This window comes from Eumetopias jubatus, unplaced genomic scaffold, assembly GCF_037043125.1.
Source record: "Eumetopias jubatus isolate StellerSeaLion01/CBP00866 unplaced genomic scaffold, mEumJub1_p1.0 scaffold_5, whole genome shotgun sequence".
In the NCBI taxonomy this organism is placed as follows: Eukaryota; Metazoa; Chordata; class Mammalia; order Carnivora; family Otariidae; genus Eumetopias; species Eumetopias jubatus.
This window is the reverse complement of record NW_028274811.1, coordinates 39,106,388-39,133,711: the sequence shown is the minus strand read 5'-3', so window position 1 is coordinate 39,133,711 and position 27,324 is coordinate 39,106,388. Positions and strand designations below refer to the sequence as shown.

General features: G+C 46.0%; 1 protein-coding gene across 1 annotated transcript in view; it reads left to right on the top strand.

Moving 5' to 3' along the window:
• The window catches only part of PPP2R2B (protein phosphatase 2 regulatory subunit Bbeta), a 270,773-nt gene that overhangs the window by 231,994 nt on the left and 11,455 nt on the right, over nucleotides 1-27,324 (top strand). Inside the window, exon 7 of the mRNA XM_028119142.2 lies at nucleotides 26,298-26,467. Coding sequence (XP_027974943.1) covers nucleotides 26,298-26,467 — 170 coding nt within the window. The remainder of the gene's footprint in view (nucleotides 1-26,297; nucleotides 26,468-27,324) is intronic.

Sequence of the window (27,324 nt, the reverse complement as noted above, 5' to 3'; positions counted from 1 at the left end):
GGGCCAGAACGCTGTTGCTTTGTTTCATGCCTTCTTCCAGACTAAACTGACAGTAGCGTGTGAGCTCCGAGACAGCGCCGGCGTCAGGGAGGGAAGTCAGTCCAGTGTCCACTGTTAGTCTGCGCCCATGGCCTAACTGGGTGACCTGGAACAGGTTACTTAACCTCTCTGTGCCTCCATTTCCTCGTCTATAAAATAGGACTGGTGGGAATGCATGCCTTCTAGGATGCTTGTGAGGCTGACAGGAGAAAGCACCGTAAAGCCTTAGAACAGCACCCAGCCCATGTGAGCCCCATGTCAGATGCGGTTGGGAGGCTGGTGCTTTCCTGCTTCCCTTCCACTCTTTTAAGAGTGGGAACAGGAACGGCGGCAGCAACAGCCGTCGATGGAGTAATGTCAGGGGCCACTACCACCGCTGACTTCTAGAACATGTTACGATGTCCGGGAAGTAAGCCAAGGTGCAGGCTCACTCAGACCCCCTGACAGCCTTGTGATGTGCGTAGCATCATGAGTCACATTTTACAGACAACCAAGAGGGGAGATGATACTGTGATGGCCACCAAATGTTCTTCTTGCGACAGAACACCAAACGCTCCCCAGCAACAGAGCTGGGGTTTGAGACAGACCTGTACCCCTTAACCAGGACACCAGCAATCACTTACTCAGCTACGATTTATTCAACACCTAGTCACTCCTGTCCTGACGGAGCTCACATGCCAGTGGGGGGGAGGGGGGCAGGAAATATGCCAGTGTACAAATGAACGCGTTCATTTCACCCAGTGACAAAAGCTGTAGGATTAAACAGGATTAAGGAGTAGCTGGGTGGAGGTATTTGCATACGGTGTTGGGGCAAAGCCTTTGAACTGAGACTTGAATTGTCAGAAGCAGACAAACAGGGATTAACATGGATGTATGAAGGCCCTCACAGGTGAACAACCTTGTGTGTTGGAAGAACAGAAGAAATAACAATGGATGGAGGCTGGTGGGTGGAGCCGCGGAGCAGAGGATGAGGCAGAAAAGGCAGGTGGAGGCCAGAGGAGGTCGTCTGGTAGACCAGGCGGAACAGCTCAATTCTGTTTAAAGTGAGGTGGAAGCCAGTAGATGGTTCTAAGCAGAGAAGTGGCTAGTACTCTGTTTATAGCCAAAAAAGAGTTCTCAAAGAAAAGGGGGTGGCAAGCCTGGAAGCAGAGAGACCGGTTAGCAGGCTCTCACCTCAGCCTAAGCAAGAAATGATAGTGACTCTGACCAGGGTGGGGGCACACAAGGGGTGGTAAGTGGACAGACAGATGCAGAATCTCCTGAGGCAGAATTCAGAGGAGCCGTTGAGAGGCCAGCATGGAGAGGTCTAGAGATGAGCCTAAGATAACTCGTAGGTTTTCTTCTGGAGCAAAAGAGGGCATGGTGGTGACGTACAGAGAGACTGAGGAGATCGAGGCAGGAATGGGTTGATGTGGAAAGACCAAGCATTGTCTTTGGGATGTGCCAGATTGAGGTGTCTCTGACCCGCCCGTGTAGGGAAGTCTGCAACACGAGGACACCTGAGTGTGGATGTCAGGAGAGAGGTGTGGGCTGAAGAGAGAATTTACAAGTCATGAGCTGCTAGGATATTTAAAGCCCTGGGATGGGGTGAAGTGGCTTAAGGGAGAGGGTGTCAGTGGGGAGGAGCGGACAGTCCAGGATAGAGGCCTAGGGCAGAGCAGCATTCACCAGTGGGGCGGGGTGGGGGGGAAGGAGGCGGTCTTTGACAGGAGGCGGAGTATGAGCCGCCTGAGAAGTAAGAGGAAAATGGGGGCTGGGGGAGAGAGAGGGGTGGGGAGCAGTGGTGTGTAAGCCAAGAGAGGAGAGAAGGCCAGGGTGAGGGGCCAGGGCTGTTGTGGGCAGCAGGGACGGGGGACTCTGCAGCACCAGGCCCCTTCCTGGCTGCACTGGTGAGTCTGCTGCATACAGTCATTCTCTTTCAGCCACCAGGCCCTTCTGCACTGGCAGCTCAAGATGTGACCACCGAGACTCCCTCATCCAGGGGAGACCAAGGCAGGCCGCCTGGATAGGGACAGTCAGCACCAACCCTGCAGTGTGCTTACGTCTACGGACATGGGGCTGGTGTGAAGATGATCTGACTTTTTCATGTCTTGGGGGGAAAGGTAGAAGCACTTGAGGCCATCAGGTCTGAGATGTTTTAGTGAATAGTGGAGTCATTGGGAAACAGCCTGGTTCTATTGCAGACGGGGTACGGTTTGGTGCCCAGCCGAACAATCCAAATCAGAAATTCCGTTTTCCTCCAGAAGTGTGTGTAGTAGAGGGGGATGGCTCTTCTGTATTTGGTGTAAGCCTCACAGCAACCCATGAAGATTGGTTCTGATAACTCCTGTTTACAGATGAGGCACAGAGAGGTGAAGACACTTGTCCCGAATCACAGTGAAGGAGCCACCATTTGAACCCAGGTCTGTCTGCTTCCAAAGAAGAATTGATTCTTTTCCTGGCTCTTTGGCACCTAGCAAAGCAGCATGACCTTCTGCTAACATCCAGAAAGATTATTTCATGGGGCTCCATTTCATATAAACCCCATCAGGTGGATCCCCCAGCCCAGTGGTTTCCAATTGCAGAACTAACTCTGCCCTTGCAGAGAACATGAAATCCACTGTCCCATTCTTCACCCTCATCTACAAACTTAATTGCCAAGGCCTACTTCTCAAGACCACTAGATCCCTTAATAAAGCTACGCTTCATTCCCCAGGTCTCTGGTGGAATGCGCCCGAAGACATCAGCGACAATACAGCTGCAATGAATCTTAAAACCTCTGAGGTTTGATACAGCTTCCAAAAGGGGTTCAGTATTGATCAGGGACATAATTAACAGTGTTTATTTTAGGGGAGGTGAGGTGAAAAAAACAAGGCCCTTTATTAAAATGCTTTTGCCTGATGACAGGATTACAAACACACAGAGCTCCCCCCCCACCACCACCACCACCCCGGGGAAAAGCCAGAGACTTGCTACAAGGAGTAGAATTCACTAAAACCAGCCCTCCCCCGACCCCAACCCAGTGTCTACCCCATTCAAGCTTAGCAGCCATTAACAACTGAGCAGCCAAGACCCAAGCCACAGAGTAAAAGTAGAATCCCTTCCCCCTTTCCCCATCCTCATTTCCATTTTTGATTAATTTAACCAGTTCTGTCAATTAGTCATCCTGGAGACTCCAGTTGAGTGCATTTTCCTAAGAACTAGAAGGCTTATTAATTTTGGAGGCAAGTGTCATTCATTAGAGGTTGACACCTTCCCAGACCCCACTCTCTCCCTCGCTAGGGGCCTTAGATGACAAGGCCATGGAGCCACAACTGGCTCAGGCACATGGCTGCAGCCCCAGAGACACAGGACGGGAAAGGCTGACCATGACATTGGAAGTGGCACGGGCTGCTTTGGGCTTAGGACATCTCAAAGCCAACTTGCCTGTCATCCTCATCTATGACAAGCCATCACTGGCAAAGCAGTCACAGGCACTAGGTGAGCATCCTGACTTTGAGGTTCAAGAGAACCTTAGTCAAGGGAATACCTGGAGGAAATTTTCCCCTGGGAGAGGCGTTGGCCCGGGCAGGATAGGTCTTAGATAAGCCTGTCCCTTCCTGCCACAGGTGACGTCAGAAAGTTCACCTCTTCCTCTGTGTATTGGTTTCCTCTGGCTGCTGTAACAAGTTATCACAAAGTTCATGATTAAAAGCAACATAAATGTATCATCTAATGGTTCTGTAGGTCAGAAGTCTGGCATGGGTCCCACAGGCTAAAATCAAGGTGCTGGCAGGGCTGTGTTCTTCTGGAGTCTCTAAGGGAGAATCCATGTCTTTGTTTTTTGAACTTCTAAGAGGCTACCCCCATTTCTTGGCTTCTGGCCCCTTTATCTGAAAGCCAGTGACGGTGGGACGAGTCCTTAGCACAGCACATCACTCTGACTCTGCTCTTCTGCCTTCCTCTTCCACTTGTAAGGACTTTGGTGAGTGCATTGCACCTGCCCAGGTAATCCAGGTTAATCTTAGTTTAAGGTCAGCTGATGAGCAACCTTAATTCCATTTATAATCTTAACTCCCCTTTGCTGTGAAAGGTGAAGTATTCACGAGTTCTGGGGATTAGGACATGGACATCCTTCCGGAGTCACGACTCTGCCTACCATCATCTTCACATTTCACCAAATAGGACTCAGTGCCCTCCATCTGACCACCTGATACTATTGGTAGAAATTCCGTTTCTGTTGCCATCTCTCCCACTAAGTTGTTCCTCCCTTATGGCTGAAGCTCGTTATTTGTCCATTTTGCCCTTAGCCCTAGTGAGGGTGCTAACCAAATGCCCGTAGAACAGCTCTAGTCAGGCAGTTTGATAAATTTGCACCTGGGTCTTCTCTTTTTATAAATGAAAAGGTTCACACTAAAGAGTGGCTGCCCCCAGCTGTGTTCACTCCTTCCTAGCTTTGGGAATGCATAGGCATTTGTAGGTAGGCGAAATAAAGGGGAGAGGAGTCTGTGAAATGATGACAATCAACCTACTATCCATTTATTTGACAAATACTGATTGTTGCTACCATGTGCCAGGCTTTGTTCTAGGCACTAGGAAGATGATGCCTCCCACTCCCATGGCACCCTATCCAAGTAGTTGGACAACACACACACAGGCAAATAAGATAACGTGAGATTTGGTAAAAAGTGTTTCTGGAGAAGAAGCCGCAGCAGATGCAGAGGCTCTGAATCTGGACTGTGCTTGCCAGGTTGAGGGGCAGCGGAAGACCACTTTGTCTGTAGTGTGGTGAAGGAAGCAGCAAGAAGGGAATTGGGAGGAGCAGGCTGGTAGCCCAGGTCACAAAAGACTCCAGTGGGAACTCATTAGAGGTCACTAGGGCATCACTAGGATTCAGGGGTCACCCCACACAACCCCCAGGCCTCACTCCCAGGGTATTCCATGCAAAGGCTTTAGGAGTCAGGCAACTTGGTAGCCCTGTAGGCAAAGATAAAGGCATTTGGCATTTATTTTATGTGGGAAGAGAAAATCTAGGGGGGCTTGTGCAAAGGAGTACCATGCATACTCGGGGCGCCTGGGTGGCTCAGTCGGTTAAGCGTCTGCCTTCGGCTCAGGTCATGATCTCAGGGTCCTGGGATCGAGCCCCACGTCGGGCTCCATGCTCAGCGAGGAGTCTGCTTCTCCATCTGCCTCTCCCTCATGCTCACTCACTTGCTTGCTCTCTCTCTCTCTCTCAAATAAATAGATAAAATCTTAAAAAAGGGGAGGACCCTGCATAGACTTGTAAATATATCACTCAGGATAAGTAAAGAATGAAATGTGAGGAAGAAAAGTGGATGCTGAGAAGAGTTAGAAAGGCATCAAATGGTCCAGGCAAGAGAGAATAGCGGCTTAGATCTAAACTGGCCTCACGTGGGCTGTGCTTTGAGTGTAAAGTGAATAGGACTTGTTTGAAACCTAGATATGGAAGGTGAGGTAAAGGGAAGAATCCAGAATGATGCCCAGCCTTTTGGCCTAAGCACGTGCCCAAATGGAGGACAGTGAATGAGCTGGCATAGACTAGTGGAAAGACCGTTTGGGAAAGAGACTCACAAATTCTGGGGACATAAGATTCATATAAAAAAAAGGCATAAACGATTATATTGATACCTTTTATTGTTCAGCATTTTACCATTTACAGAACCCCTTCTATTTCTTATCTTATTGATCTTCACACAACCCTATGAGTTCAGAGTATTTCCTCCTTTTTGCAGCTTAAGGAAATGAAAACCCGGTAGAGTTAAATCTAATACACCGACAAAGATCGTGGGTTTATCACGGGTTTATTTCTTCCTATAATGAATAGGGCCACCTTCCGTATTTGCCCAGCACTGGGGGTAGGGAAGGGAATGGGGAATCTCTCACATGTGTAATTGACCCATGTTTAAGTCTATCGGCTAATTCGAACACCCTGTGCTGTTCCCATAATTCTATTTTGACAGCTCCGTAGGTGGCATCCATAACTGAGTTGTGAGATCTGCTGTCCACTCACGTAGCTTCCAGCCCCATCAGTGCAGGTCCTTTTATCTGCTGAATTACTCCGAGCACCTGCTGGCCTCCCATCGTCCTCAAGCACAGCCCAGAGGCAGCGGAGGGCAGGGGAAGGCTCACCCCCACCAAGCTTAGAATGATACTTGCTTCTATCTTCTCTCACATCTTTAACCTGAACATAAAGATTTAAATAGGATTTATCTTATGGATGGGCATCCTTAATCCTGGGGGTCAGCTCATTCATCCTGAAATTTTGGTATCATTTCAAAATCCCCATAATGTCATGAAATTGTCATTGAAAAGTTTACGTATGAGAAAATGGGATCACCCAGCTTAGGGAAAAAAAAAATGGTGAGATCAAACAAAGCAAGGAACTGACTGGTCAGTAAATGTGAGTCAGGTATTGTGTTCGACACAGCGGGATAGGCAGACATGTAAGATGCAGTCCCTGGCTCAGTGGACTTGTCTCCATCAGATGAGAGGATATGAAACTATGGAACGTTTCTAACATAAACTTCGTTTTATTTTTTTTTAATTGCCAGCTTTATTTTTTTATTTTTTATTTTTTTCAGTTGTAATAACTAATTATGTACTATACAGTGGCTAACTGAATGTGAAAAAAAAGAGAGTATTGTGATAAACTTTAACCCAACACATTTGGTAATTTGAATAAAATATATAGATTCCTCAGATAAATTTCATTTTAAATTGAATGTGGACTTAGATTCCCAGCGTCTGAGAGAGAAAACACTGACTACAAAGTATTTATGCTATCATGTTACATGGTTAAAATGAACTGGCATGCCAAATGTCATCCTCAGCGTATCCTGGGTGTTCCTGAAAGTTCCGAATCATGGCATTTTTCAGTCCATGTTTACTGGGATTCTTCTGTATTCCTGTCAGTGTAGAGCCACAGAAATACAGGTGTGTGTTAATGGAGCACACGGTTGCTCACACCTATGAAGGTCAGGAAGGAGCAGAAGCATTCCTGAACAGCATCTGACATATCCTACATGCTAAATCATACTTAGCGAGGGAATGAATGAATGACAGGAGACCTGTTTATAAAAGAACGAACATCAGATAAAAGGTAGCGTGTGTCTCACAATACACTAGTGCTGTGGTTCTGAAGCCAAGGATGAAAATGAAGACATTGGGTGTTATCTTGTCCCGGTGCCTAGGAAAACCAAATGAGTTAAAACTCAGAATTTTCTCAATTGTAAGCTTTCCTCCTAGAAGTGTTCCCGAAACATTTGTGGTCTGTATATATGCCTGTAGTACAAAATCATGTATTACTTAATTCCGAGGGATAGATAATAACCTCCTTTAAGGGTACTATCATAATGTTTTATGATGTTCTGACTTTTGTGTCCTGATGAGAACACGTTCAGGGAAGGAAGGGATTGTTTCTGAATTGGGTGTCCAGAAGGAGATCGGTGGGGGGCAGTGGGAGGGAAAAGAAGGGGCAGGGAGTGCGAGAGGAAGCAGTGAGGCAGAGCAGGCCCCTAACAGCTTTCTGGTATGGAGTTCCCAGCTCCCTTGAGGTTTATGAAGGTAAACCGTAAAGGCCAGTTATAGGTATTGGTGAGACTTGTGGTTTGGAAAGTAGGTTTTAATGAGGACAGAGAGAGGACGCATACTTCAGTGGTCAGTAGTGCTGGTCTAGGGTCAGACAAACCCAATGTGGGTAACTTGGACCTAACTTCTTGTACTTAAGCCCTGTAAGCCTCAGTGTCTCCCTCTACACAATGGGGACAATAATGGAGCCTGCATTATTAGATTGTTAGGAGGATTCAGTGAGATAAAGCCTGGCCCACAGAAAGCACTCAATGTTTATTAGTATTTCATTTTTTCCCAACAATCCATGAACTCAGAGATGAGAAAATGGGGGCTCAAGAAAGCAAGTAACTTAGGCAAAGTCAAAGATCTAGTCATAGGCGGAACCGAGATTCAAACCCAGGTCTAAAGCCCTTTGGCTGAAGCTGTTGAGAAGGAATGCCCTGGCGATACTTCCCGTCATTGCCTCACCAGGCCAGAGGGGGTGGCGGCTGGGTAAGCCAGGGACCGGGAGAGCAGAGGAGGGCTCGGACATTCCACTGGTGGAGTCTGGCTTTCCGGACATCAGCAGACTGTGGCTCCCGTGTTTCCTGAGCACCCGCTGAGCGGGCACCTGGAGCACACTGCAGGGAAGTGCATTAGTGACAGTGCAGGGATCCTTCGTCTTCAGCCAGATTCAAAACGAGAACGGGATACAGACTGTCCCTCCTGTCCTCCCCCGGCCAAGCCGTTAAGCCAGAGTGCTTGCTGAGGGACACAGCCTTTATTTTCTGTAGCGACTGCAAAATGCGTTCTCTCTTCAAGGTCCTAGAGACTCCTTGGAGGGAAGGGGAGCGCAGGTGGGAGTGGTCTTTGTGGAGCCAGTGAGGAACAAGAAAGGGGGCAGCCAGCAGGTAATAAGGTACTCAGTTAGCCTGGTGACTGTCCTCCACTTTGCCCCTGCTGCACTGTGTTGTATCTCCGCCCCGGTTAATCTCTGTGATGGGTGAGAGCACACAGCTGATGTCCAGATCGGACATTTAATGCTTTGACCACTCTTATTTGTTGTACTGGGCCCCTGCCCTCTGGTGTCTGCCGTTTCCAGGTTGAAGGCCTCACCCTTCCTGATCGTGGGACTAGAGGCCCACGGCCCAGGGAGAGAGCTGCAGCTAGGTCCACATTCCAGCTCTGCCTCCTCCTGGCCTGCGCTGGGAGCCTCATTTCCTCATCTGCAAAAACAGAAGTGTTGAGAGAATGCAATGGAATATCACGTGCATACAGAGTTTAGCACAGTGCCTGGCAGATGCGAGGCTATGACTCCATGCACCCCAACATGGTAGCTTTACTACACCACGTATGTGAGCTCCAGGAACATTCAAGACACGGGTCTGACTGTCCGTGGGTTAGGAACAATGTTTTCCTATGGAAAGCTGTGCTGGGAACACAGGCATTGCGCCAGAGCCGTGAGCACACAGTGAAGCGATAACCAGCCTACACCAGGTGCCTCTCCATACGGTGCTTGGCCCATGTCCAGATGGACCCTCCTACTCAGCCTTGAACCCCTGACTTCGCTCTGCAAGGAGATGACTGTCAGCAGGGTGCCGCTCCTCTCTCCCTTTCCGTGTTTATGCCTCTCATTGCAGTGATTATGTATCCAGCCTGGAAAATGGTGACATCTTGGGAGTGCGGGCCTGGCTTCTGTGGTACCATGACAACCAGCTGCCCAGCAATCACCCCTAATAACGACCAAAGACTCAGTCCCTTCCACTTGGGCAGAGGCTCCCCAGGGAGCTCAAGCTTCTCCTGGTGCAGCTGCACAAATTTTGAGAGAGAGAGAGAAAGAAATCAGGGAGACGAGAAGTCTCTAACCTGTCATGTACGGAGTGGGCCCAGAGACCCGAGGACGCTGTTGTCATGTTCTGGCAGTCTGGTGGCTGCAGGAACGTACACTTCCACGGCAGGAGGCATAAGGACCCACGGATGCCTTTGCTACTCACCCACCTTAAAGAGACATTATGCTGGAGGGAAAGACCAAGTATGAGCACTTGTGAAGCCAGGCCTCAGTTTTACCAGATTACTTCATGAGGCTCCTGGCGAGACCCCCACTGCCAAGTCATCGTGTCGTCTGGACAGGCACTGCCTCCCTTCCCCGCTGCAGGCCCGAGACAGTGTTCTCCGAAATCTCCAATCAGCATCTTTCCAGAATGACGGTTCTCAGAAAGGCACCAGCCGTGCTTGGCTAATAAGTGATTATTCCTCCCCAAGGAAGAACAAACAGGCCCTAATTAATACACTTGTCTGTGGATGTTAGCCCAAATTCAGCCTTTGGGTTGGCAGGTACCCCCTCCACCAAACACAGGTTCCCACTTCCCCTCTCTTTAGATCACAGGTTCCAACTGAGGCTCCTTCGTGATAAATGTCTAACCCCAGAGCTAATGAGGCTCTAAGATTCTGTCCTCGCTCAGGGAGCACATGGTCCCAGTCTCTCCAAGCCCCCCAATTCCTCGGCTGGGAGATGGAGCTCATTCTCACCCGGGACAGTGCCTGGCAGGTACCACGTGCTGCCGGCACTCCTGCCCCTCTCCCGTGGGGCCTGCCCCCTGCACTAGGATTGCTTAGCTCCTTGCAAGTTCTCAATAAATACCTATGTTCTTTAATAAAATAGGGAGGATGGCCAAATGAACCAGTTAGAGGAAGGAAAAGATACAGAGGGCTGAGGTGGTGAAAGAAGGCTTCTTGGAAAAGAACAGGAGGCAGAGAAACACGGGAGCAGAGAGAGGAGGTCTTCTGGACTGAATGTGTCCCTTCAGAATTCGCATGTTGAAATCCTAACCCCCAATGTGATGGTATTTGAAGGTGGGGCCCTTAGCGGGCAATTACATCATGAAGACAGAACCCACATGTATGGGATTCATGCCCAGATAAAAGAGGCCTCCACCCTCTCCATCACATGGATACAAGACACTGGCCATCTGCAACCCAGAGCCTGATCCTCTTGGCACCTTACTCTCAAATTTGCAGCCTCTAAAACTGTGCACAGTTTCTGTTGTCGATAAGCCACCCGTCTGATCTCTTCTGCAGTAGCAGCCCAGACTACATCAGGAAGGCATGAGCATGCATCAGGGGCTAGCACCTCCTCAGTGCCCCGTAAACACTGGTCATCATTATTGCAGCATGTGAACCACACATCACAGATGACAGCCCACGCAGCTGACAGATGAATTGCATTTGCCCACACACTAAAATGTTTTAATTGGTTCCTAACAATGAAACATCTGGATTTCTCAGAAAAACTTAGACTTTACAAATGAGACCATCTGGCTCTGCTGGACCCACGTTCCTGCATGGCAGCGATCAGCTGGAGCTGGGTGGAAACCGCCCCCCGTATCAGTTGTGGTCACAGAAGTTTGCCACAGTCCCCGCCACTCCCTGTTGTGAGTCCACGCCTGCTTTGTCTGACTCACGGTGTGCCTGGCCACTACCGGCAGGAGCTCTCGGACCCTGGTGCAAATGATGAGAAGGCCAGTGAGGCCACAAGGCAGTATGGGAGCAGGAGAGAAGGGGGCAGTAACACCACAGTGCCGACCTCAGGCCTGATATGGAGGGCCCCGATGGCGGGTTGAGGAGGTGGCACTGTTGGCTGTTGGCCATGGGGAGTCAGGGGAGGTGTCTTTGCAGGGAATTGGCATTGCTTTGGGAAAGAGTTACCCAGCATTCAGCCGGATCACAGGTAGCCTCATGTTCTGCTCCATCCTCCTGGTGTCTGGGCTCCCCGGCTGGCTTTCTTTGCAGCTCCTCTGTCCTGGTTCCTCTGGACCATGTCAGCTCACTTTCGTGACCCCACACCTGTCCCAGTGCCTTATACCTAGCGGCCCTCAGCGCACGTGGGTTGAAGAGTGTGTAGGCGTCCTACCTACTTTTCTCCCTTTTGATTCTTAAAATGGCATCTGCATTTTAAAGATAAGGAATCTGAATCTCAGAAAGTTACAGAAACTTGAAAAAGACAATCCGGCCTGGAAGTGGCGGGCCGCGGATTCTAGCCCGTGTGTGTCCGACTCCGAAGTCCATCAGCCTCTCCGGTACCAGCCTCGCACGTGTACCTGAGGAAAGCACGTTTGCTGTTACTGAACCACAATCTCATCCTCCAGGCTTTCCACAGAGTGCGCCAGCAGCCATCCTCCGATCCTCCTGCCCCCTGAAACGTGCTCACTCTTGCTGACTGCCCTGTCTACCAGAGGAGGCACCCCTCCCATCCCTGGACCATCGTCATCAGGGGTCAGCAAACCATGGTCTCCAAGCCAAATCTGGCCCACCCCCTGTTTTTGCACAACTCTAGTGAGGAATGAGGATTTGGCATTTTTAAACAGTCAAACGAAGAGGAACCCTACTGTCTCATGACCTGTAAAAATTAGATGAAACTGAAATTTCAGTATCCACAAAGAGTGCTTGAAGGGAATATGTGGCCACCTGCGCTGCTTTCACACTATGATAGCTGCAACAGAGACCAAATGGCCCTTAAGGTCTAAAATTCTTGCTACCTGGCTCTTTACACGGGAGGTTTGCTGACCTCTGATCTATCTAGTGCTTATTGATCCCTCAAGCTTCAGCCTGTGACTAAGCCTTCCCTGATCACACCAGCCAGTTCAGACCCCACCCGCCTGTCCCATCATGTCTCCGCCCTCTGAGCTGTAGTCCATTTTTTCCTCTCTGGGGAAAAAAAAAAAAAAGGTTTGACTCGTTATTTCTTAACTTTGAATGATTGTTTATTAAAAGATCTGTTTATGAAATATCATATATGCTGACCTATTTTGGAAAAGTCATATAAAAGTCAGGGACCAATGTAATCCCTTCTAGATTTATTGCTTACTCTCCGTGATGCTGTGCATTGTGTTGCCGCGGTATTCACTGCTGAACAGTTATTTGTAGAATTAATGAAGGGCTGTGTGAAAAGCAAATTGCTAAGGGTGAGTCACTGGGCATCACTCTTTCCCAGTGCAGAATCCTCTGAGTCTTAATCTGATCTCAGTCTTAATACGATCTCAGATCTCTGCTATTCTGCAGCCCGTGTCTGGGGACTGTGTCATGAGACCCATGATAGTATAGTAGCCACTAATTAAATCTTAAACTTCTCTCACTGTCCTCAGCTGGAGGAAGGCCAGCATGATCAGTCCGTGGGAGTTCTTACCCTCCCTGGGAAAATTACTGGCCGTTTCTCTCATTGGGCAGAATTACTGGATGTGGCTTCTGTATAGTTAAAATGACTGGCTACATCTCAATTGCTGAGCCTTTTCTCTCCAGGGGCAAAACTGTTGCCTGCATCTCTCTGAAGGAAAATTGCCATCTGCCTCCCTCTGTAGTTGTGTGCCCATTATGGGGAGATTGTCAGCCACGTCTCCAAACAGAAAAGCATGCCAGCTATACTTCTCTGCAGAAGAAATGTCAGCAGAAGTGAGCAATTTAAAACCCTGGGCGTGATCCTGAGTCTGTGCCTTTCTCATCATGAACCAACCTTCACATCCGCCTGCCTTCTTTCCTTTATTCCCCCTTTCCTCTGCCTGAGTCATCCAAGCCAGGGCGGCGGTGACGTCGCTCGGCACCCAGTCACCACCACTTGTCCCGGGAAAGGTGCATTCCAAGGGATAGTCCAGGGACAAGCTCTTGCATGTCTGTGTGCCAGTCTGCTTAGAAGACGTAGAAGTCCATTTCACAACCGGTAGCTCTTCCGACCTGATCCCAGTGGGAAAACACATGAGGCTTTTGGGTTCCTCTCACACCACGCTTGTCTAAAGCAGCACACTCTTCCCTGTTATTCTGGGTCCAGGCACTATGCCAAGTGCTCAACACGAAAGGTCTATCTCATCTCCCCTACAAGGTGGGTACTCCTCTTATCTCCATTTGGCAGCTAAGGAAAATGAAGCTAGGAAGGAGGCAAGCCACTTTTCCAAGACTTCATAACTTAGAAGCAACAGAGCTGGAATTCAGCCCAGGCCCGCTGAGCTTGGAACCACCGGTCCTCTTAGCCACGGTACCGTGGACAGGAGTTCCAGGGCAGCGTCCAGCCTGAGGTCCAGCGAAAGGAGCCACACGTAGGAACAGCCTGTACAGACTCTGAGTTCCCTCCAGCCTCTCTTCTCCTGGCCCCAGAGCCCACAAGGGCACCCCGCATGCTTCCCACCACCGCCTTCTGTCCCGATTGTAATGCAGGTGGTTTTAGCTTTCAGCTTCTCCCAAGTCAGCAGTTTTCTTCCGAACTCTTCCTCAGTCTCATTACTTACCTCTTTCCCAGGATTCCGATCCCATCTTCAGTTACCCTTTGGTGTGAGTTCTCTCAGCACTGTCAGGCTCCATGAAGGAGAATACACTTAATTCCACACAGACTGGAACTGTCTGTCTGGAACTGTTCCTGTCTGCACATGTTATAACACAAAACTCTTTTTGCGTGGGACACCTCATGTAGCCTATACAACTTTTGCCTATAGTGTTGTAACCCCAGGTATTCTGGGGAACTCTGTACTAGAGAAACAATGGGCTGCAAGTGATGTGTCAAAAAAAAACTACCGTGAAATAGGAGGGGAGGGAGATGGTGTGATCCAGTAAGATCTGAAGGCAGGACAAAAGTAGTTGGTTCTCTGGGGGCACCTGGGTGGCTCAGTCGGTTAAGCGGCTGCCTTCAGCTCAGGTCATGACCCCAGGGTCCTGGGATCGAGTCCCGCATCGGGCTCCCTGCTTGGCAGGGAGCCTGCTTCTCCCTCTCCCTCTGCCTGCCTCTCTGCCTACTTGTGCTCTCCATCTCTCTGTCAAATAAATAAAATCTTAAAAAAAAAAAAAAGCAGTTGGTTCTCAACCAGGGGCAAGTCATGCCCCCCAGGGCACAGTTGGCAATTTCTGAAGCCATTTTAGACTGTCCCATCTGGGGCCTGGGTACTTAGTGGGCACAGGCCAGGATGTTGCTAAACATCTTACAGTGCCCTGACAACAAAGAGTGATCCATCCCAAAATTCAGTAGTGCAAAAAGTAAGAAACCTGGTTTCCTAAAGAATAATAAATTTTTTCTGCCTGCAGGACTTCTCAGCAGCTTTAATAGGCATTGTCATCTCCCAAAATTGAGTAGGAGTTTCCCAAGCTCTTTTGACCTCAGATTCCAGTATCCCTGACATATTCTTGAGTGTTCTGCTGAAGTCACCTCGGGAAGGCTAGCCGAGAGTACGGGGCTTTGGTAGAAGAAAATTAAAAGACAAGACCACTGGAATTCACTGATCTTACGATCTGAGAGGTGGGAGGCACCTGCTAGACAATCCTGCCTCCTTCATATGACAGACGAGAAAGCAGATCCAGAGAGCCGATGGTGGTCCAGCCATTGAAATGAGAGGTGGATCAGAGGTTAAAAGCGTAGGCTAGCAACAGACCAAGTTAAAATCCTTGCTCTGCCTCCTAGGAGCAGTAGAACCCATGCCTGAGTTGAATGACTAGACCAATTTGTCCAAAAGGGAAATATTGAGTAAGTTAATATATGCAAAGCCCACAGTGTAATTGTTCAACAGATAGTAGGTATTACTAGGAGCCGCTAATTTTTGTCCAGCCTGGATTCCAACATAGCATCCGCGACTCCCAGGCGGATATTGTCTTTCCAGTATCCCAGGATGGGCACATGGGAAGGTAAGGAGGCGCAGAGGCACAGAAGTGGGCACTCACAGGTACATCTAGAACATTAAGGAGCCCACTTTGATTCAGTTGTTTAAACAGAGAAATGACAGTGACAGAGCAAGGGAAGGCCTGGTTGTGGAGACAGTGTAACAAGGAGGCAGACAGAGGGTCCTTTGAAAGCCCACATCTACTGTTCACTAACTATATGATCCTGAGCAAGCTACTCAGCCTCACTTGGTCTGTCTCATCTCTAAGTAAGGACAGTGAGAGTACCTTCCTGATAAGTGTGAACATAAATGGATCACGTGTGCAAAGCATGAAGACCAAAAAATCATAGCTATCAGTACTGCTGTTAGTGTTGTCACTGGGGTCTCTGAGACACAAACTCCCTGTTGGCAAATCTGACTCATCGCCACTGCCGCTGTCTGGGCTGTTAGGATTCCCATCCAGAGTCCTTCCTCACAAAGGAGCTCGTCTTCTCTCCATCAAAGGTCTCTTCTTTTCTCCTCCTGATGGCTTTATTTTCTAGAAGTTGGTTGGAAACTGTAGGTCAGCAGGATTTTTAATGCTAAGCCACGGGTCTCCAAGAGAAATGCCCTTAGTACAGGGCCTGGCCTGTGTCCATCCAAAAGAAAAAAAAATACTTTGTTCTAGGTCATGTTCTAGGTCATGTACTAAGTGTTCTGCGTGTGTGTGCATATGCGTGTACAAGACACTTAAATAGCTGATGACTGTTCAGGGTGAATTAGTGAAAACCTTGAATTACAGATGACTTCCTATGGAATGTATTTATTTATACTTTTCAAGGAATTGAAACAAATTCGAGGTGAATAGAGCATTGCTTAGATAGGTTCCTTTCAGGACCTACTGAATTAATAAGTATTATTTTCCTGTAAAAATTAAAATGGCTTGTCCATATTCATTCATCTAACATATTCAGTGAGCATGTCCTGTGTTTCAGGGGATACAGCAGGGCAAAACAAAAACCCCTCCCCTCATAGAGCTTGCGTCTTAGGAGACACATATATTAAAAGCTATTGCATATAAACTGAAGGGGAGGGGCAGTGGGAGGAAAGGTTGTCTTGCTGCTGACAAGCCACAGGGATTAGAATCCAGGGATGAGAGATGGCCTGAGGGTCCGGGCTTATTGTGATATGAGGGTCTTGGATCATACAATGTCCTGAGGCCCCCCACCTATGCTTGCTGATGATGGTGTAAGGCTCGGACTCATGAGTCCTTGGTGTCAAAACTGTGCTCCTTAAGTGTTTGAAATGAGTTGATTCTTTTGAGGACTTTGGCTGTATAAAAAGGATAGGGTGAGGGGCGCCTGGGTGGCTCAGTCGGTTAAGCGACTGCCTTCAGCTCAGGTCATGATCCTGGAGTCCTGGGATCGAGTCCCACATCGGGCTCCCTGCTCAGCAGGGAGTCTGCTTCTCCCTCTGACCCTTCCCCCTCTCATGTGCTCTCTCTCTCTCTCTCTCTCTCTCTCTCTCTCTGTCATTCTCGCTCTCTCAAATAAAATAAATAAATAAATGGCTCCAACATCTGGAAAAAAAAAAAAAAGGATAGGGTGGGAGCAGTCACCATTAAGCCCTTCCACTCACTGCCATCTAACTAATACACAATAAAAAATATTTAGTGTGATAACCAGGGGGGAAAGAGCCTTTCAGCTTTGTGATTCTGTGATTCCATGTAGACTCTATCCTGGTTAACTTTTCACAGCTACACAAATGAGACCTTGGACATGATACAGGGCAGAAGTGCATCATGGTTAAGAACAAGGACTTTGAAGTCAGGTGGATCTGAATGCAAAATGCAGCTCTCCCTCACTCGAGCTGTGTTGACCTCAGGTTACAAAACCTCTCCATGCCTTCGTATTTCACATGTGAGAAGATTAGTGTAAGGATTAAATGAGATTAAACATGTAAAGCACAGGGCCTGGAACATAGCAAGCTTCCCATAAACAGTAATTGTCAATACCATGAAATGTTGCTGCTGAATGAATGAAAAGAAGTCATGGAGTTGATATTAAAACTTGGATATGCATAGACGTGGAATAAGCTGCAAAGTGCTGTGATGGCCAGCCCATTGTCTATAACCGGTAACCAGTATAACCTGCCCTCTTGGGTCATACACAATAATTAGTGGGGGGCTGATGAGAGAATTGTCTTCTTTCATTTCCCCCTGTCATTTTTGGGCTTTACAAGGTTGCTACACTAGCATCCCAATATGCCACGTATATGGAGAACAGATTGCTAGGTATAACCTTGTAAACATTCTTTATGTCACTGAAATAGCCCACAACTTCTATAGTCCTCAGTCCCCAAGTCTCAGTCTGGGATAAAATATGATTGGCTGATACAGAACCGGAGCATGCTAATGAGAATAAAAATAGCTCCTGACATTTATTGAGAACCTACAGTGTGCCAGTCATATGTTCCAAGCAAAATGCATCCCCCTCCTGCAGCTGGGAAAACTGAATCTTGGAATAGGAAATAAAATGTGAACAGCTGGTAAGTGGCAGAGGCAGGAACTGATGGCCTCCAGAGGGCAGTGTGCTGATCCCTTCCCACTTTTTTTTTAATTTTATTTTATTATGTTATGTTAGTCACCATACAGTACATCACTAGTTTTTGATGTAGTGATCCATGATTCATTGTTTTCGTCTAACACCTAGTGCTCCATGCAGTACGTGCCCTCCTTAATACCCATCACCAGGCTAACCCATCCCCCCACGCCCCTCCACTCTAATACCCTCAGTTTGTTTCTCAGAGTCCACAGTCTCTCATGGTTCATCACTCCCTCCGATTTCCCCCCCTTCATTTTTCCCTTCCTTCTCCTAATGTCCTCCATGCTGTTCCTTATGTTCCACAAATAAGTGAAACCATATGATAATTGACTTTCTCTGCTTGACTTATTTCACTTGACATAATCTCCTCCAGTCCCATCCATGTTGATGCAGAAGTTGGGTATTCATCCTTCCTGATGGCTGAGGAATATTCCATTGTATATATGGACCACATCTTCTTTATCCATTCATCTGTTGAAGGGCAAAATCCATTCAGATGGATTTTATGAAGTTGAGGCTCTTTCCACAGTCTGGCTACTGCGGACATTGCTGCTATGAACATTGGGGTGCATATGGCCCTTCTTTTCACTACATCTGTGTCTTTGGGGTAAATACCCAGTAGTGCAATTGCTGGGTCATAGGGTAGCTCTATTTTTAAACTTTTGAGGCACCTCCACACTGTTTTCCAAAGTGGCTGTACCAACTTGCATTCCCACCAACAGTGTAAGAGGGTTCCCCTTTCTCCACAACCTCTCCAACATTTGTTGTTTCTTGCCTTGTTAATTTTTGCGATTCTAACTGGTGTGAAGTGGTATCTCAGTGTGGTTTTGATTTGAATTTCCCTGATGGCTAATGATGATGAACATTTTTTCATGTGTCTGTTAGCCATTTGTATGTCTCCTTTGGAGAAGTGTTTGTTCATGTCTTCTGCCCCTTTTTTGACTTGTTATTTGTTTTTTGGGTGTTGAGTTTGAGAAGTTCTTTACAGATCTTGGATACCAGCCCTTTATCTGTAGTGTCATTTGCAAATATCTTCTCCCATTCTGTGGGTTGCCTCATTGTTTTGTTGACTGTTTCCTTTGCTGTGCAGAAGCTTTTTATCTTGATGAAGTCCCAAAAGTTCATTTTTGCTTTTGTTTCACTAGCCTTTGGAGATGTATCTTGAAAGAAGTTGCTGTGGCCAATGCCAGAGAGGTTACTGTCTATGTTCTCCTCTAGGATTTTGATGGATTCCTGTCTCACATTGAGGTCTTTCATCCATTTTGAGTTTATCTTTGTGTATGGTGTTAGAGAATGGTCAAGTTTCATTCTTCTGCATGTGGCTGTCCAATTTTCCCAGCACCATTTATTGAAGAGACTGTCTTTTTTCCATTGCATGTTTTTTCCTGCTTTGTCGAAGATTATTTGACCATAGAGTTGAGGGTCCATATCTGGGCTCTCTGTTCTGTTCCATTGGTCTATATGTCTGTTTTTGTGCCAGTACCATGCCATCTTGGTGATCGCTGCTTTGTAATACAGCTTGAAATCGGGCAACGTGATGCCCCCAGCTTTGTTTTCCTTTTTCAACATTTCCTTGGCGATTCAGGGTCTTTTCTGATTCCATACAAATTTTAGGATTGTTTCTTCCAGCACTTTGAAAAATTGTCATTGGAATTTTGATCGGGATGGCATTGAAGGTATAGATTGCTCTGGGTAGAATAGACATTTTAACAGTGTTTATTCTTCTGATCCATGAGCATGGAATATTTTTCCATCTTTTTGTGTCTTCTTCAATTTCTTTCATGAGTGTTCTGTAGTTCCTAGAGTATAGATCCTGTACCTCTTTGGTTAGGCTTATTCCGAGGTATCTTATGGTTTTTGGTGCTATTGTTAATGGAATTGTTTCTCTAATTTCTCTTTCTACAGTTGCATTGTTAGTGTATAAGAAAGCAACTGATTTCTGTGCATTGATTTTGTATCCTGCCCCATTACTGAATTGCTGTTTGAGTTCTAGTAATTTGGGGGTGGAGTCTTTTGGGTTTTCCACATAAAGTATCATGTCATCTGTGAAAAGAGAGTTTGACTACTACTTTGCCAATTTGAATACCTTTTATTTCTTTTTGTTGTCTGATTGCTGTTGCTAGGACTTCTAGTACTATGTTGAACAATAGTGGCGAGAGTGGGCATCATTGACGTCTTCCTGATCTTAAGGGAAAGGCTCTCAGCTTTTCCTCATTGATGATGATATTCACTGTGGGTTTTTCATGGATGGATTTTATGAAGTTGAGGAATGTTCCCTCTATCCCTATACTCTGAAGAGTTTTAATCAGGAAAGGATGCTGTATTTTGTCAAATGCTTTGTCTGCATCAATTGAGAGGACCATATGGTTCTTCTCTCTCCTCTTATTAATGTGTTCTATCACATTGATTGATTTGCGAATGTTAAACCACCCTTGCATCCCGGGGATAAATCCCACTTGGTCATGGTGGATGATCCTTTTAATGTATTGTTGGATCCTATTAGCTAGGATTTTTTTCGAGGACTTTGGAATCCATATTCTTCACAGATATTGGTCTGAAATTCTCCTTTTTGATGGGGTCTTTGCCCGGTTTGGGGATTAAGGTAATGCTGGTCTCATAGAATGAGTCTGGAAGCTTTCCTTCTGTTTCTATTTTATTTAAACAGCTTCAGGAGAATAGGTATTATTTCTTCTTTAAATGTTTGGAGAATTCCCCAGGAAATCTCAGGCCCTGGATTCTTGTTTTCTTGGGAGGTTTTTGATCACTGCTTCAATCTCGTTACTGGTTATTGGCCTATTCAGGTTGTCAGTTTCTTCCTGTTTCAGTCTTGGGAGTTTATAGGTTTCCATGAAGGCATCCATTTCATCCAGGTTGCTCAGCTTATTGGCATATAGTTGTTGATAATAATTTCTAATAATTGTTTCTATTTCCTTGGTGTTAGTCATGCTGTCTCCCCTTTCATTCATTATTTTATTAATTTGGGTCCTTTCTCTTTTCTCTCGGGTAAGTCTGGCCAGTGGTTTATCGATCTTATTAATTCTTTCAAAGAACTTCGTTGATCTGATCTACTGTGTTTCTGGTTTCTAATTCATTGATCTCTGCTCTAATCTTAATTATTTCTCTTCTAATGCATGGCTTAGGCATCGTTTGTTGCTTTTTCTCTAGTTCTTTAAGGTGTAGAGTTAGTTGGTGAATTTGGGATTTTTATATTTTTTTGAGTGAGGCTTGGATGGCTATGTATTTCCCCCTTAGGACCGCCTTTGCTGTATCCCGTAGGTTTTGGACCAATGTGTTTTCATCCTCATTGGTTTCCATGAATTGTTTAAGTTCTTCTTTGATTTCCCGGTTGACCCAAACATTCTTGTTTGGGTTTAAGTTCTTCTTTGATTTCCTGGTTGACCCAAACATTCTTGAGCAGAGTGGTCTTTAGCTTCCAAGTGTTTGATTTTCTGCCAAATTTTTTCTTGTGATTGAGTTCCAGTTTTAAAGCATTACGGTCTGAGAATATGCAGGGAATAATCTCAATCTTTTGGTATCGGTTGAGACCTGATTTGTGACCCAGTGTGTGGTCTATTCTGGAGAAAGTTCCATGTGCGCTCGAGAAGAATGAGTATTCTGTTGTTTTAGGGTGGAATGTTCTGTACATATCTATGAGGTCCATCTGGTCCAGTGTGTCATTCAAAGCTCTTGTTTCTTTGTTGATTTTCTGCTTAGATGATCTGTCTATTGCTGAAAGCGGAGTATTGAGGTCTCCTACAACTAACGTATTGTTATCAATATGATTCTTTATTTTGGTTAACAGTTGGCCTCTATAGATGGCTGCTCCCATGTTGGGGGCATAGATATTTACAATTGTTAGATCTTCTTGTTGGATAGAATCCTTTAAGAATGATATAGTGTCCTTCTGTGTCTCTAACTACAGTCTTTAGTTTAAAATCTAATTTGTCTGATATAAGAATTGCTACCCCAGCTTTCTTTTGAGGTCCGTTGGCATGGAAGATGGATCTCCATCCCTTCACTTTCAGTCTGTATGTAATTTTAGATTCAAAATGAGTCTCTTATAGACAGCATATGGATGGGTCCTGTCTTTTTATCCAGTCTGCAACCCTGTGCCGTTTTATGGGAGCATTTAGGCCATTCATGTTGAGAGTGATTATTGAAAGATAGGAATTAATTGTCACCGTGTTGCCTGTGAAGACCTTGTTTTTATAAATTGTCCCTGTAAATTTCTGTTGTGTATCACTCTTGGGGTCTTTCTCCTTTTATAGAACCCCCGTAATATTTCTTTCAGGGCTGGCTTACTGGTCACATATTCTTTCAGTTTCTGCCAGTCTTGGAAGCTCTGCATCTCTCCATCCATTCTAAATGACAGCCTTGCTGGATAAAGTATTCTTGGCTGCATGTTCTTCTCATTTAGTACCCTGAGTATGTCTTGCCAGGCCTTTCTGGCTTGCCAGGTCTCTGTGGATAGGTCTGACATTATTCTGATGTTCCTCCCTCTGTACGTAAGGAATCTCTTCCCCCTAACTGCCCTTAAGATGGTTTCTAAGATGGTTCTAAGATTGGCAAGTTTTACTATTACATGCCGGGGTGTTGGCCTGTCTTCCTTGATCTTGGGAGGAGGGGTCCTCTCTGCCTGTAGGACATGAATGTTTGTTTCATTCCCCAGACTAGAGAAGTTCTCAGCTACGATTTGCTCAAATATATCTTCTAGTCCTCTCTCTCTCTCCACCCCCTTGGGATTCCAGATTCCAATAATTCTGACATTGGAATGTTTCATGGTGTCACTTATTTCTCTGATTCTATTTTCTTGGATTCTGAGTTGTTTTTCCCTGGCCTTCTTTCTTCCCTTTTTATCTATTAATTGGTCTTCTATGTCACCAATTCGTTCTTCTGCCTCACTTACCCTAGCTGTTAGATTATCTAGATTACATTGGATCTCATTGATAACATTTTTAATTTCTGCCATTTCAGCTTTCATTTCTGCCCTTAGAGACTCTATGTTGCCATTAATTGATTTCTCCATTCTAGCTGTCGTCTTCACAATTGCTAGCCTGAATTCCATCTCCGACATCTTGGTTATATCTGAATCCATTTGTAAATCTGTGGCATAAGTCATAGTCTCTGAGTCTTTCCTATTTGGGGGGTTCCTCCTCCTAGTCATTCTGTTGACGGGTGGTTGAGGGAATGTATAGAGTCCAAATTATTGACCACAACCCAAGTAAGATGCACCTGTTTTCTAGGGACCTTAGGGTTGCTGGCCTCTTGTTCTCCCAGCCTGTCTTCTGGGGGAGGGACCTGCCTCGCTGTTACTCAGGCAACCCTCTTTGGGCAGAGTTGCTCTGCCCCCTATGGTGGGGGATGGGCTCTGTGAAAACCGGTTTTGGGGGGCTTTTATTCTCTGGTGGCTTTCCCTGGCGGCTTTCCACATCTCTTCTGAGAGAGCAGAGGAGACCATTTCCAACCCTCTGCCTCAGAGCACAGAGATCACAGTCTGTTCTTCAGTGAGCTCTCCAGGCCACACTATCTCCATTTCTGTCTGTGCTGCTATAAACTGCAGCGTCCTGGGTTGTGCGCCCCTCCGCAGCGCTCCCAGTCCTCACCTCCAGGTAGGGGCTCGTCTCTACCCTTTGTGCTTCTAAAACCGCCAGCCGCCCCTAATTCGTACACATCGCCCTGCCACTCCGGGTTTCCACCCAGGGGGCTGCCCTAAAGTCCTTTACCCGTCGCTACCGGTCTGCGAGTCTGTGCCCCGTCCCCAGCGCGGGAGGCTGTTGCTCACTGATGGTGTAGGATCCCCACAGTCAGGCTCCCTCCCGCTGCCATTTATCCTCTGATATCTGCCCACAGAATCACGGCTCCCCACTTTGTACCTTGAAACCAACTGCCTGGGGTATTCTCTTTGTGGAGATCCCAGGTCTATCTGCTTACATCTCAGGCTAATTTCCTGGGTGTTCAGAGTGGTCTGGTAGATATCCAGCTCAATTCCAGGGACCGGTTGGACTAGGGTCCCCTACTCCTCCACCGTCCTCCCCGACAAAGGTTGGGATTTTTAACTGATCCCTTCCCATTTACTGCAGCTGCATCAGGGGGAGATGACCACACCTCAGGGCTCCCGCCTGTCTATTGAGTTGTTTGCCATGGGGCTTGCCTGGAGTTTGTAAGTCCCCAGCCCTAATTAGATTCCCTGGAAGAGAAACTAATATGAAAATCTAGTTCTCAATTATGAGGACACCAGTCAGAGTCCAGGGGCCTCCCTGAATGCTTGTTTAAAGTCCGAGAGGTTTTTCTGTTTCAGTGGGTTTAATTCTCAAGTTCAATTCTGATTGATGAGGGTTTTGGGGGGTTCTCTTAAATGATGAAGTAACAATTAGAATTTTGGTTTGGCTCAGAGTTTAATTCAGGAAGGTTTCAAAGATAACTCGTTATAGCCTTAGGTTTTCTACATAGAATTAGATACTGACTCTGAGTGTGTTGAGAAGGCAGGAAAGAGAAAGCTCTGGAGGATGTGTTAACTTGCAGACTGATGTTTTGTTTAGCCTAAAATTGAGTATGGTTCCACTTAACAAGTGTTGGTATCACAATTAATTACCATTATTATAGGTTAAAGGTAAGTATGGACAATTGCATATAACTCCGCATCAGACATGCTGAGCCCCCAGACGGCAAAGAATTCATTCACTGATCTAGCTGTGGTTCTAATCAAGCAACACATGTTTATTGAACATTTGTATGCAAGACTTTCAGTACAAAGGAAAACCAGAAAGAAGCTGACAATGCTGTTGAGATAAAAACAAATGCAAGGACTCAATCTCGACCCTTGTCTGAATGGTGTAAACAACACGGCAGCCCTCTTCTATGTGCCTTCTGTAGCTCTGAGAATTTTTTGTTGTTCGTGCACTCTCTCCCCACTGAAGAATGAAAAGAGCAGCTTATTAAGTAGTGTGCTTGTCACAAGCCGATAAGGAAATGGGGTTTGTTTTTCAAGCTTTGTTTTATTTGGAGGAGGGCTGAGGTTTGGGAACAGGATACGAAATTTATTGAAAGGAGAGATGAACCTATTATTTCCTGGGGAGAGAAACTGCATAATCCTGAAGAGTTCAATGCCAGTTAGTTAACAGTGACTTAAAGAATGGAGTCAAAGGAATGCCTATACACTTTCTAAAGGTCATGCTTGTACAAAGTAAGTAATTAAAATGCTTTTTCCTCCTCAAAAAAAAAAAAAAGCAAGGATTGTTAAATCATAATGTGAGAGTACCTTAGGTCCTATTAAACAAGTGGGCCAGACCAAGTATAGGGGGCTTCCACAAAATGATCATTTAAGGCTAAGAGAGTAGTGAGAGACCCTCAGAATTTGAGTCAATGAAGGCAGATCATAGAAATGGGAAAGGTCAAGATATACCTAAGCTATATTCTATACATTCAATTGGAACCAGAGAAGTTCAAAATCAAGGTAGATAGACATAGTACACCAGCTTCTGATGGGATTTGCTGTCCAGCTGAGGAGGTTTGCATTCATTCCTTTAAGTGGAAATCAGATGAAGCTACTGAGAAGTAATAAGTGCCTGGATATCAGAACAAATGGACAATATATACAAAAGATATGACTGAGGCTCAGCCAAGTGCCACTATTAAAAACTGTGACCTAGAGATATGAAAATAAATGTCCACACACAAGCTTGTCCATGAATATTCATAGCAGCATTATTCTTAGTAGCCACAAAGTAGAAACCCAGGTATTTATCAAGTGTTTAATCGACACACCAAATGTGGTATATCCATACAATGGGTTATTATTCAACCGTAAAAAGGAATGAAGTGCTGATATATACTACAGCATGGATGAACCATGGAGACAGTATACTGAGGGAAAGCAGCCAGTCACAGAAAAACTATCTCATATAATTCCATTTAGGGGAAATTTCCAGATTAGGCAACTTCATAAAACAAGAAAACAGATTAGTCATTTCCTAGGGCTGCAGGAGTAGGGAGTGAGGAGTAACTACAAATGGGTATGGAATTTGGGAGTGGGGGGGGTCAGTTGATGAAACAGTTTCAAATTTAGACTGTGGCAATGCTTATACAATTATGTAAGTATACTGAAAAAAACCAATGAACTATAAACTTCAAATGAGCAGATTTTATGGTATGTAATTTTATATCTCAAGAAAGCTATAAACACATTTTTTAAGCATCTCCGATGACTCCAGGTGTTGACAGGAGCAGTGACACACAGAGACCAGGGGAATTGTGAAATAGTTAGATACATCGACTCAGAGCTTGGCGAGACTCTGTGCCAGATCTCTGGATGGTACAGGTCCCATGCAAGTCCTTCCATGAGAAAGAAAATACAGAAACCAGTGACTGCTTTTTCTGCTTTCAGGTTCTTGATCGGTAACTTACTTACATCCTGCAGATTCTACTCCAAGTTAGAGTGTTGGCTTTCTAGCTGGCCCAAACATGGTAGAGTTAGTTGATAAGGATGTACTTATTTTCTCTCATTTTTGCTTCTGTTCTGCAGTTTTTGAAGAGCCTGAAGATCCAAGCAACAGGTCGTTTTTCTCTGAAATTATCTCTTCGATTTCGGATGTGAAGTTCAGCCACAGTGGGAGGTATATCATGACCAGAGACTATCTGACCGTTAAAGTTTGGGATCTCAACATGGAAAACCGCCCCATTGAGACTTACCAGGTATGGACCACCACCCACCCGTAGGTAATAACACACTTCCTTTGTGGGCCTCCACATCAGCTTCTGCCTGCAAAGGCTTCCAATGCACAAGGGTAAGAGTCCATACATCATCATATATATATTCAATAAAATGGTATAGTTTATAAGGGCCATAGGATATTAGACAAGGGTACATGAGGAGCTTGAATTCCATTTAACCTGAATCTACTGAGCATTGGATGTGGGGTGGATACTGTAGTTAGAATGGTACACAAGGCAGACATGGTCCTGCTCTCTTAGACCTGACTGGTAGAGAAGCCCAATGATGAATAGGGGATTGAGTAGGCAATGAGGCTAGAGATGGTACTGGGTGCTTGCGAGCACAGGCAAGGACGGTCAGCCTGGTGAGAAGAGACCCAAAGGCTGAGCCTTGACTGCCAGGAACGAGCCAGAAGGATAGTGTGTTCATAGCTGCTGTGTTCAGAAAGGAGTTATTTGTATATTAAATATAGAACATGGGCAGAAAGAAGAGTCTGGAAATGTAGGCCCTGGTAAAGAAGATTCGGTTATTTTGTCTTCAGCCTGAGTACAATGGAAAACCATTAAAAGGTTCTACACTGGAAATGACAGGAGGAGATGGTGGCATGCAGATGGAGGGAGAGGTAGGAGGAGAGTCTATGAGGTGCACTTGCCAATTCAATGTGGAGGGAAGAAGAGTTAAGACTGTGCAGGTTGTTAGCTTGAGCATTGGCTAAATGGTTGGTAGATTGATGGACAAAGGGAACAAAGGAGAAGGCAGTGTTTAGAATACAATGGCCTTTTTTAGAAGATGGAAGACTAGACTTTGAGGTAGAAAGGATCTGAAGAAGCTCATTTTA